General features: G+C 34.1%; 1 protein-coding gene across 1 annotated transcript; it reads right to left on the bottom strand.

Moving 5' to 3' along the window:
* Window positions 1–5,551: 5,551 nt before the first annotated feature.
* On the bottom strand, window positions 5,552–12,168 carry LOC115438219 (non-lysosomal glucosylceramidase-like). Its single transcript, XM_030161663.1, has 5 exons — window positions 12,057–12,168; window positions 9,388–9,530; window positions 7,618–7,733; window positions 7,312–7,503; window positions 5,552–6,095 (listed from the first exon to the last, which is right to left on the bottom strand). Exons 1-5 carry the CDS (start codon window positions 12,155–12,157, stop codon window positions 5,838–5,840), a joined length of 810 nt encoding a protein of 269 aa, XP_030017523.1. The 5' UTR covers window positions 12,158–12,168; the 3' UTR covers window positions 5,552–5,837.
* Between the last annotated feature and the right edge of the window lie 219 nt (window positions 12,169–12,387).

Below are 12,387 nucleotides of genomic sequence, written 5' to 3'. Positions count from 1 at the left end.
GCAAAAAAAATTCAGATAATTTCAGTGGAAAAAAAATTCAGATACTTAATTTCAGTGCAAAAAAAAAATCCAGATACTTAATTTAAGTGCAAAAAAATTCAGATAATTTAAGTGCAAAAAAAAATTCAGATACTTAATTTAAGTGCAAAAAAAACTTCAGATAATTTAAGTGCAAAAAACATTCAGATAATTTCAGTAGAAAAAAAATTCAGATATTTCATTTCAGTGCAAAAAAATTCAGATACTTAATTTAAGTGCAAAAAAAATTCAGATAATTTCAGTGGAAAAAAAATTCAGATACTTAAATTCAGTGCAAAAAAAAAAAAAAATTCAGGTACTTAATTTCAGTGCAAAAAAATTCAGATACTTAATTTAAGTGTAAAAAAATTATTTTCACTGAAATTATGCATCTGAATATTTTTTGCACTGAAATTAAGTATTTGAATATTTTTTTGCACTGAAATTAAGTATCTGAATATTTTTTTCACTGAAAGTAAGTATCTGAATTTTTTTTTTCCACTGAAATTAAGTATCTGAATTTTTTTTTCACTGAAATTAACTTATCAGAATATTTTTTTGCACTGAAATTAAGTATCTGAATATTTTTTGCACTGAAATTAAGATCTAAATATTTTTTTTCCATTGAAATTAAGTATCTGAATGTTTTTTTTTTCACTGAAATTAACTTTCAGAATATTTTTTTGCACTGAAATTAAGTATCTGAATATTTTTTGCACTGAAATTAAGAATCTAATATTTTTTTTCCATTGAAATTAAGTATCTGAATTTTTTTTACATTGAAATTAAGTTCTGAATGTGTTTTTTTGCATTGACATTAAGTATCTGAATTTTTTTTTTTTTCACTGACATTAAGTATCTGATTTTTTGTTTTTTCACTGAAATTAAGTATCTGAATTTTTTTTTTTTGCACTGAAATAATGTATCTGAATTTTTTTTTTCACCGAAATTAAGTATCTGAATATATTTTTCACTGAAATTAAGTAACTGAATATTTTATTTTCACTGAAATTAAGTAACTGAATTTTTTTTTTCACCGAAATTAAGTATCTGAATGTTTTTTGCACTGAAATTAAGCATCTGAATATTTTTTTCAATGAAATTAAGTATTTGAATATTTTTTTTCACTGAAATTAAGTAACTGAATATTTTTTTTCACTGAAATTAAGTATCTGAATTTTTTTTTTCACTGAAATTAAGTATCTGAATTTTTTTTTTGCATTGAAATTATGTATCTGAATTTTTTTTTTCACCGAAATTAAGTATCTGAATGTTTTTTTTCACTGAAATTAAGTATCTGAATTTTTTTTTTTGCATTGAAATTATGTATCTGAATTTTTTTTTTTCACCGAAATTAAGTATCTGAATATTTTTTTTCACTGAAATTAAGTATCTGAATATTTTTTTCACTGAAATTAAGTATCTGAATTTTTTTTTCACTCAAATTAAGTGTCTGAATTTTTTTTTTTTCACTGAAATTAAGTATCTGAATATTTTTTTCACGAAATTATGTATCTGAATATTTTTTGCACTGAAATTAAGTATCTGAATATTTTTTGCACTGAAATTAAGTATCTGAATTTTTTTTTCACGAAATTATGTATCTGAATATTTTTTGCACTGAAATTAAGTATCTGAATTTTTTTTTTCACTGAAATTAAGTATCTGAATATTTTTTTCACTCAAATTAAGTATCTGAATATTTTTTTCACTGAAAGTAAGTATCTGAATTTTTGTTTTTCCACTGAAATTAAGTATCGGAATGTTTTTTTCACTGAAATTAACTTTCAGAATATTTTTTTTGCACCAAAATTAAGTATCTGAATATTTTTTTCACTGAAATTAAGTATCTGAATATTTTTTTCACTGAAATTAAGTATCTGAATTTTTTTTTTTCACTGAAATTAAGTATCTGAATATTTTTTTGCACCAAAATTAAGTATCTGAATATTTTTTTGCACTGAAATTAAGTATCTGAATTTTTTTTTTTCACTGAAATTAAGTATCTGAAATTTTTTTTTCACTGAAATTAAGTATCTGAATATTTTTTGCACTGAAATTAAGTATCTGAATATTTTTTTGCACTAAAATTAAGTATCTGAATTTTTTTTTTCACTGAAATTAAGTATCTGAATATTTTTTGCACTGAAATTAAGTATCTGAATATTTTTTGCACTGAAATTAAGTATTTGAATATTTTTTTTCACTGAAATTAAGTATCTGAATTTTTTTTTTTTTCCACTGAAATTGAGTATCTGAATTTTTTTTTGTTGCTGAAATTAAGTATCTGAATTTTTTTTGCACTGAAATTAAGTATCGGAATGTTATTTGTCTCTGAATTCAACTATGTTCATAAATTTAGAATAAAAAAAAATTCAGATGCAAAAAATTCAGATCACACATCCACACTGACCGTCTGCATTGGCATCACATGACCAACCTAACATAACTTGATTGGCTGGCTGTCATTTCGACTTGAGATAGAATCGATTGCTTATCCTTCGTGTCCTGGATGTGTGATCTGAATTTTTTGCATCTAAATTTTTTGCTTCTGAATTTTTTGCATCTGAATTTTTTTTATTCTAAATTTATGAACATAGTTGAATTCAGAGACAGAAAAAAAATTCAGATATTTAATTTCAGTGCAAAAAAAAAAAAAAATTCAGATACTAAATTTCGGTCCTAAAAAAATCCAGTGCTAGAAATTCAACAGCATTCATAATTCAAAATCTGATGAAACAGATTTACTTCCACAGAAACTGGCCATAACACTCCTGTTTGTCACCGCTCTCCTACCATCATTCACTCTTTTGCGAGGTCTAAAGGGCAGGTGTGCGTTTCACTATGTAAAGATACGTAGGTTCATGAGTAGTATGTACACGTGACCACAGACAACATACATACACAGACTCATGGACTGTGGCTCAAGTCCACCCAAGGACACACATTTTCAGATGGGATTCTTCCTTCTTAAGCCCACCCCTTTTGTAAATGTAATTTTCCAACACTCATCTGTTTTTAGTTACACTTTACATATACTCTGTGACTGATTCAAGTGAAGTCGAATGTGTCTTTGTTTAACCCATAAAGACCCAAACATCCACTGGCAACCAAAGGAAGTATTAAGTATCTGAATTTTTTTTGCACTGAAATTATCTGAATTTTTTTTGCACTTAAATTAAGTATCTGAATTTTTTTTGCACTGAAATTAAGTACCTGAATTTTTTTTTGCACTGAAATTCTGAATTTTTTTTGCACTTAAATTATCTCAATGTTTTTTTTCACTTAAATTAAGGATCTGATTTTTTTTTACACTTAAATTAAGTATCTGAATTTTTTTGCACTGAAATTAAGTACCTGAATTTTTTTTTTTTTTTTGCACTGAATTTAAGTATCTGAATTTTTTTTCCACTGAAATTATCTGAATTTTTTTGCACTTAAATTAAGTATCTGAATTTTTTTGCACTGAAATGAAATATCTGAATTTTTTTTCTACTGAAATTATCTGAATGTTTTTTGCACTTAAATTAAGTATCTGAATTTTTTTTGCACTGAACTTAAGTATCTGGATTTTTTTTTTGCACTGAAATTAAGTATCTGAATTTTTTTTCCACTGAAATTATCTGAATTTTTTTTGCACTTAAATTATCTGAAGTTTTTTTTGCACTTAAATTAAGTATCTGAATTTTTTTTTTGCACTTAAATTATCTGAATTTTTTTGCACTTAAATTAAGTATCTGAAATTTTTTTTGCACTTAAATTAAGTATCTGAATTTTTTTGTCTCTGAATTCAACTATGTTCATAAATTTAGAATACAAAAAAATTCAGATGCAGAAAATTCAGATGACACGTCCAGGTCAGCATCGGCATCACATGACCAACCTAACATACCTTGATTGGCTGGCTGTCGTTTGGACTTGAGATAGAATCCATTACTTATCCTTGGTGTCCCGGATGTGTGATCTGAATTTTTTGCATCTAAATTTTTTGCATCTGAATTCTAAGGGCCGGACCGGACCCTTTGGCGGGCCGGATATGGACCCCAGGCCGCATGTTTGACACCTGTGGGTTAAGACCATCAGCTAAATATTTGACATTTCATCACATAAATACAGCATTTAATAAGAAATGAGCACAGAACATGCATTGTCCTCTGATTTATTTTGCAGGATTGTCGTAATCATCGGTGTTTATAAAACATAACTATTCAGTTCATCAATACAGTCTAGATGCAGGTCAACAGGCAACAAGGCACATGCTATTACAAAAGAAACAGATCGTCAGAGGTCATTCCCAAACCTACTTATCATCATATGCTATCACTTTCACTGCATTCATGTCTTTCTAGAACCTTTAGAATGACTTTCACTGCTGCTGTTTATGGGTGTAGTCCAGTAATCATTCAGATCTGGGATCACTCACAGGTCCGGTTTAAAATAATCAGACATAGACGGTACTGACAGCAGCTCCAGAGAAACACTTCCAAGTAAACATGAATCTGAACCGACTGAAATGATGTAGTGCTTTGAATGTGCAACATCTGCTGCAACCAAAATTAGATTTTATAACTGATTTTTCATTGTCCGACTATAACCGGACACTTGAAAATAGTCGCTTTTCCATTGACCCTCAAATTGTGTGAATATAACCTGCGCATAAATATTTGCCTGATGGAAAAACGACAACTTTGCCAAAGTTTTTGCGCTGGCAAGACGTGGTTTTTCAGGCGTAGCGCAAATGCTACATTGCACAAAACTGCAGTGGAAAGACCTTTTTCCACAACTAGAGTCACGTGACTAAAAAAAGCCGGATGTTGACGGACGTTATAACAAGCGAAGAAGAAGAGTTTTAAAAGAAACATGTGGACACACCAGGACACCCAATCATTTTTTAATTTAGTACAGGATGGAGGGGTAGTATATAATAATAATGAGTATATCTGTAAATCAACACCATATTTATGTTTGTTGCCATGTTTATGGAATGACTTCTCATATCATCTCGCGATTATAAATAAACAAATCATCGCATTTGTGATTGAATGGAAAAACGACAACTTCGCCAAAGTTTTTGCTCTGGCAAGAGATGTTTTTTCAGGCGTAGCGCAAATGGTATATCGCACAAAACTGCAATGGAAAGACATTTTTCCGCAACTAGAGTGGCATGAATAAAAAAAGCCGGATGTTGACAGACGTTATAACAAGCGAAGAAGAAGAGTTTTAAAAGAAACATGTGGACGTACCAGGAAACCCAATCATTTTTTAATTTAGTACAGGACAGACGGGGTAATATATAATCCTACTATAACGGACGTTCTGTGTGCGATACGTGTCCCGATGTTGCAGCACAGGAGGGCGTACTGGTGCAATACAGCTGTTGCACCACAGGAGGGCGCTATCGTACAATGGCACCACGGGTACAATGCAGCTAGTAATAATAATAATGAATATATCTGTAAATCAACATGATATTTACGTTCATCGCCATGTTTATGGAATGACTTCTTGTGTCATCTGGCGATAATAAATAAACAAATCATCGCATTTGTGATTTAATGGAAAAATCGACATTACACACTTTTGTTTTTTCCACACTTAATAAATATCGGTAAAGTTTCGTGCAGACGTCCAATGGAAAAGCGACTAATGTTGTAAATCAGGAGCGTTTGCTCTTCAGACCCATCATCTGACAACATTATGATCTACAGGAGTTCTTCTCCAACCACCACAACTCTGTCAAACAACAGAAAATGTGGAAAAGTCTTCAGTCGATCAGATAAAGCAGCACAGGATAGACAGTCTGTCAGGTGGCTCCGGTCCTAGCTCTGGTCTTCTTTCTGAGCTTGTACTGCCTGGTCCTGGTCTGTGGTTCCAGTTGAAGCCAAAGTGGTCTGGTCCCTCTGTGAGGCGTTCAGGGCCAGCTGCATGGCCCAGATGCTCAGCGGCCTCATGTAGGCCAGAGAGCGGTAGATGCTCTTCTCACAGTAGGCCTCAGGAGTCTGGAAGGCCATGCCCAGCTGTTCCCACACAGTCCGGTAACAGCCTTCAGCCGTACGCAGGCCTTCGGTCAACATACCCTGAGGAGGACAACAGCAATACAGTCACAAACAAAATGATTAGACCATCAAAAGTCATCACAAACAATAGTTATGCAATCCAGTACTAACTCCTGTGTGTATCATGTGACTAAAACAGACAGAAAAGAAAACATGGAATGCCTAAAAGCACTGTTTTTGTCAGTACAATGCCATAGATATTGATGGAAAAACTGAAGTGATTTTGGTTATTATCAAGGAAACATGGAAAATGGATAGATATCAGCTCTGAAATTAAACTACTATGAGCTATTTTTGTTGTCATCATTATATTTGTCCAAACAAATGTACCTTTAGTTGTACCAGGCATTAAAATGAACAAGAAACTGAAGAAAAAAGGGTGGTCTAATAATTTTTTCCGCAACTGTACAGGGTGGGGAAGCAAAATTTACAATATTTTGAGGCAGGGATTGAAAGACAGTGTATGACCAATTAGTTTATTGAAAGTCATGAGAATTTATTTGCCACAAGAAAATGTACATAATAGAAAATGTTTTTATTCTATGTGTCCTCCTTCTTTCTCAATAACTGCCTTCACACGCTTCCTGAAACTTGTGCAAGTGTTCCTCAAATATTGGGGTGACAACTTCTCCCATTCTTCTTTAATAGTATCTTCCAGACTTTCTCGTAATAGTTTTGCTCATAGTCATTCTCTTCTTTCCATTATAAACAGTCTTTATGGACACTCCAACTATTTTTGAAATCTCCTTTGGTGTGACGAGTGCATTCAGCAAATCACACACTCTTTGACGTTTGCTTCCTGATTACTCATATGGGCAAAAGTTTCTGAAAAGGTATGGATAATAGTGTTAGGTATGATTATGACATCAATATATGTTTGGTTTCAAAACAGTTGACGTAGTGCCTGCTGAGAAAAAACAACTAAATGTTCATTGTAAATTTTGCTTCCCCACCCTGTACATGTGTCACCATAATTTACAACTAAACCACCACAAATTAAGGGGAAAAAAAGGGTAACTATTCTCTGAGACTCAAATGAAGTTGCAAGTTGAAGAGAAAAACAAACAAACCCCCCCCCCAAAAAAAAACATAAAAATTGGAATATGGTTCATTTATAAACTAATTAGATGCATAACCCTTACTGAGACACAAACATCCCAAAGCTCACTGGGCTTCATGAGTACAGAGTCGGACTGAACTGAACATGTGTGTATGCAGCCTGCACATGTAGACCAACCTCATGGATCATAGTCGCTGCCAGCCCATACACGACTCCGATCCAGACCTCATCAGACTGGACACTGGAGCGGTCCGGTACTCCTTCAGGACGCATCCCATTGACCGCTCCCATGTGACCTCCGGCAAAACTCATCACATTCAGTTCATACACGGACTTCAGCGCACTGCGGATCTTCTCCTGTGGAAAAGCCTTAGAGGACACAGAGCATGCTCAGACCACACTGCACAGGTTTGTCCTTCTGTAAATTCAACCCACTTAGTTTATAACTTTGGTTGCTGGTTAAAAACAGTAGTTGTGTCTGACCTTGAATTCTCCGTCTCCTAAGCCGGAGGCCCTCAGGAACCAATGTCCAGCACACTGGTCAGACATAACGCTGTTCGACAGGTCCCTCCCACTGCTGTCATAGTTGTAATACTTGCCTAAACACAACGGGGAAAGTACAAAAACAAAGGCATTTCAAGGCTGAAGCTACTGTGTGGAAGTCATCAGGTGAATATATAAACTACAGGCAGTAACCAAGATGTGTCCCAGTGTATTTATGTCCTCATAGTTTAGAAACATCAACATTTCCTTCAAGTTTCATGGGAGATTTTTCTTCCTCAGTGAGATGTAGAAAGTAGATTGTTAGTTGTGGTAGAAAATTACTGTTTACAGTCAGAGCATGAAAAATATTTTAAAAATTTAGAGGCAGAACATTTAATCATAATAATGGATAAAAAAACAAAATCAGTGTTGAGAGAAATTAAGAAAAAACAACCAAAAATTTGGAAGAAAAGCTCAATTTAATTCATTTTAAAGAAAACCAATGAAATGCCATAATCTTTATCACAATATAAAACTGTATTATGACATTAGTTGTTATCGTTTTGTATCCCAGACCCGTTAGTAAAGAAACAACTGAATTCAAGGTGTCTCAATACTTTTGTCCATATTGTGTTGTTTCTGTTTCAAGATGAAGTGATTTTTGAAGAAATACAGATCAAGCTCTGAATTCTATTTACCAACTTTCTTTTACAGGTGTGGGAAACTGTCAAACCTCAGTCCTATCCTCAGTACCATGAATCTGTAAGTCTTTCTGTGGTTACTCACCTGAATCTCTTGCATTATGGTGAACAATTTCGAAGTGCCATCCACCAGAAACAGTCCATATGTTTACAAATGAGCCGGGAGGTCACTCGGGCATCTTTGGAATTTTGTCGCGACGAGTATTGTGGAAAACGAAGGCTCGCGCAGCCGCCTTACAGCGGCAGCTGGAACAGACATGATCGGAAACGGCAGGAGCTCTCTTCCTTCTGTGCATATTCCTCCAGCCGTTTCCACGTGTTTGTTTCATCCATATAATACCATATGGTCGCACTGCCACTGCCAGGTGGCTGCGCCAACCTCCGTTTCCCACAATGCACATCGCGACAAAATTCCAAAGTTGCCTGAGTGACGTCCTGGGTCGGTTTGTAAACACATGGTTTGTTTCTGGTGGATGGCACCTCGAAGCTGTTCAACGTAATGCAAGAGATTCAGGTGAGTAATGACAGACAGACTGACAGATTCATGACACTGAGGATATGACTGAGGTTTGACAGATCTGATGAAAAATTGGTCATGAAAGTCTCCCGCACCTTTAACATTTGCAGCTGTTACCTGATGATTTTGCACATTTATAACAATCCTAACATGCAAAAAAAAATGCTGCAGCAAATGAATTAACCCTTAACAGTTCAAAACTGTTTTCCCCATGTAGCAGAACATGGTAAATTATGTGTCAGCCATTTTTCATTTCGCTATGTCCCTAACCCTAACATGCTTCACAAGAGGAAAAGATCATCTTCGTGATGGCATGTGAAGGCAACATTAGTCCCCATTTTCCACATAAATGAGTCTGTATAAGTTTTTAAACTTTTTTTTTTTAAAATCTTTGTTTTATTGACCTAAAACAGCATCTACATGTGGACAAGACACAAGAGAAGACAAGAGAGAAAAAAAAAAATCTTTGTTTTGGTCGTGACGCTCTGAGCATATGTGGGAATAGTCAAATAGAGTGTGTGTGGACATCCACAGTGAACACAAACTTCTTACCGTTCCACAACAGTTTGTCGAATGCAGTGCTGCCTTTGTCCAGTGTGCTTCTGTAGAGCTGGTACATCTCCTTATTGTCCAACAGGATGGCCATCTTACACATCACACACAGCGACGCCAGCCACAGCCCACCACAATAAGCACTGCAGAAATACAAAAAGGAATAAAAAAAAGAGTGAAAATGATGATCATTTGGATTACATAGACCTAGAAGTAAAAATCAGATCACATTCATGAGAACAGGACCAAAAGAAGAAAAAACAAAACAAAAAAACAAACCCAGTGCCTCTGGCCACAGCAGTCACCTGCACTCAAGCACAAAACCACATCCCAGGACGAAATGTACAAATAAAGAAGCCAGTGTCAACACAAGAAAACATTTGCTAAGGCCTATTTAGCTTTAATACAGCACATTATGAACCCTACTGGTACAAAAAAAACTTCCATCTATCTATAAATCTATCCAGAAACCGCAGCTAGGTGGTTTGGAATTTTCACCCATTAACAAAGAAGCTTTAAAATGTGTAATAAAACTCACATTACAGAGTTTCACAATATTATTCTGTTAGCGTCTGCCTGTAAATGTCTTCAGCTCCTCTTTTCGACCTTGGTTGTTTTACACTGTGTTCTGTTTCAGCTTTAACAGACATAACCACATGGTCAATAAGACTTTTTCATGGTCTTTTCGCCGTTACTACAGCCTCTAACACTGCAGATAAGCGCCACAGTGATAAACACGTCTCACTTTTTCCATTTCCTTTTTTCTTTTCCTTTTTGAAAGCCACTCAACCTGAAGGTAGAAAATCTCACACAGATACTTGTGTCGTTGTCAGCTCCACTGGACTCATCCTAGTTTAACCCGTAAAGACCCAGTGCTCCTTTTGTGGCAGTTCCCAAAGTAATTTTTCTTTCTAGGGATTTATCATCATTTATTATAATATTATCTTCTGTATTTAGCATTTTTTCAGTGAAAATCTGGTATTTTCCTATATTTAATTTATTGATCATGTAGATGTTCATTAAAGCTCATATTAAAGTTAAGGTCATTATGTCAGAAACTGCAGAAAAAGTGACTATTTCAGTTAAATCTATCATTAACTGACCATAAACCCAGAGTGTCCATCCACTGTTATTGATCCAACTCCATGGGTTTTACTGGTGAATCAATGTTGTAGAAGATGACGGTGTTTCCACGGTAACTATGGAGCCTCTGAACATCCAAATGGGTCATATTTGATGACCATGAAAAGATGAAAAACTGTATTTTACCTGAATTACTTCACCATATTGATGCACCTTATGTAGTTTTATTACACTTACCTGTCAAATCACTTTAACCCTTTCATGCATGAATTATGAGAACCTTAATCAAAATATTTTCCTCAGTGTTTTTATTCCTCTTTAGGCATGAAAAAACAATGCAATTGAAAATTTTGTTCTGAAAAATAAATAAATTAATTAAATTAAAATAATGTTTAAAAAAATTTTAAAAATACATAAAAAAAACAATAATGAAAAAAAATTCTTATGAACCTATTTTTCATGAAGTTGCAAAAATGTCCATTCAGCTGGACCCCATATGTTTAATTTTAGATGCACAGAAACATGTATTTACTAATAAATTGTGTGAAAACTATGGTGTGGCTTGTGATTATGCTCAGGAGAGCTCTACATAATGTTACCAATTCATGCCAGAAAAGATATGTAGTGTATTAAAACTTTAATAAAGATATGTGTAAAAAAACAAAACAACAACAACGAAAAGAACAACAAAATCCATGTATACAAGAGAACAGCTGTAGAATAGCTGTCCGCTGTAGTGACCAGTGTGCATGAAAGGGTTAAATTAGAGCTGCAACCGATTAATCGATTAGGTGCTTGAAGAGAATGCAAAAATTCACGATTCGATTAATCAACTCGAATTAATTGAATGGAAACATATTCTATTGCAGTTTTCCTGAATTGAAGCTTCTTTGTGCGTCACAATAAGCATCCGTGTGAAACACAACAGTGGAACCAATGTTTAACAGCAGAGAAATGAAGGAAACAAAGCTCTGATTCAGGAGAATTGTGCTTGAATGATTTTTTTTGGATCAGTTTGAAGCGATTAATCGGTTGCAGCTCTACTTTAAATCACTGTTTTCACTTTAAATCACTGTGCCCTGAAATGTGTAAATACTGTACACTGACTATACATTTAGTTTTCTACAGATTTTTGAATTAGAAGTGTTTGGTTTAAAGTATTAAACAGGAAGTTTTTTAGACTAAGTTTTTTAGCATGTTTTCTGAGAGTATATACTAACCTTAATGTCAGTGTTAATCTGGTTACTAACCTTATGCTGTATGCAAAGATCCTGAATACTTACATTTCCCTTGGTATTAATGAAATATCTATCGATCTATCGATCTATCGATCTATCGATCTATGTTCAGAAGTTATTCAACAGTTGACATCAGTAGATGATTTTGGTTGCCAGTGGCTGTTTGGGTCTTTATGGGTTAATCAAAACAAATCCATAATTCCTAATATGATGTAAAATTAAATGGGGAATTGTAATTATATTTAAATATATCTGGATATTTTTGCATTCTTCTGCAATAATCAGTAGACTTCATGGACACTATAATATAAATTACATTTTTCCACCGTGTCATTCTTCCACCCTCACCTTGGTCCAGTCACTGTCCATCCATCATAAGTCTGGTCTGCATATCCAGAGTTCTCAATGAGTCCGTCTCCATCCAGGTCGAACTTCATCTCCGACTCCATCACCGCCTGCCAAACCGCGAACCACAGAGATGAACGGAACATGTTTGTGACAGTGCAACCCAAACAGCAGATATCTTATATTATATTTAACCCATGAAGACCCAAACATCCACTGGTGACCGAAAGCATCTACTGACCTAAACTGTTTAATACTTGTTTATCCACTAATCCTATCAATACATGTAAATAATTTGTGTAAAATACAGTTTGTCATCTTTTCATGGTCATCA

This window comes from Sphaeramia orbicularis, chromosome 18, assembly GCF_902148855.1.
Source record: "Sphaeramia orbicularis chromosome 18, fSphaOr1.1, whole genome shotgun sequence".
In the NCBI taxonomy this organism is placed as follows: domain Eukaryota; kingdom Metazoa; phylum Chordata; class Actinopteri; order Kurtiformes; family Apogonidae; genus Sphaeramia; species Sphaeramia orbicularis.
This window is presented reverse-complemented; position numbering and strand designations above follow the sequence as displayed.

What these genes read in the sequence shown, in the direction of transcription:
- LOC115438219 (XM_030161663.1), bottom strand. Translation starts at nt 12,157, where the DNA reads ATGGAGTCGGAGATGAAGTTCGACCTGGATGGAGACGGACTCATTGAG. An exon ending in TGGACAGTGACTGGACCAAG is followed by an intron (nt 9,531 to 12,056) that starts GTGAGGGTGGAA and finishes GTATTTCTGCAG; the next exon opens with TGCTTATTGTGGTGGGCTGT. An exon ending in CAGCGACTATGATCCATGAG is followed by an intron (nt 6,096 to 7,311) that starts GTTGGTCTACAT and finishes TGTCCTCCTCAG; the next exon opens with GGTATGTTGACCGAAGGCCT.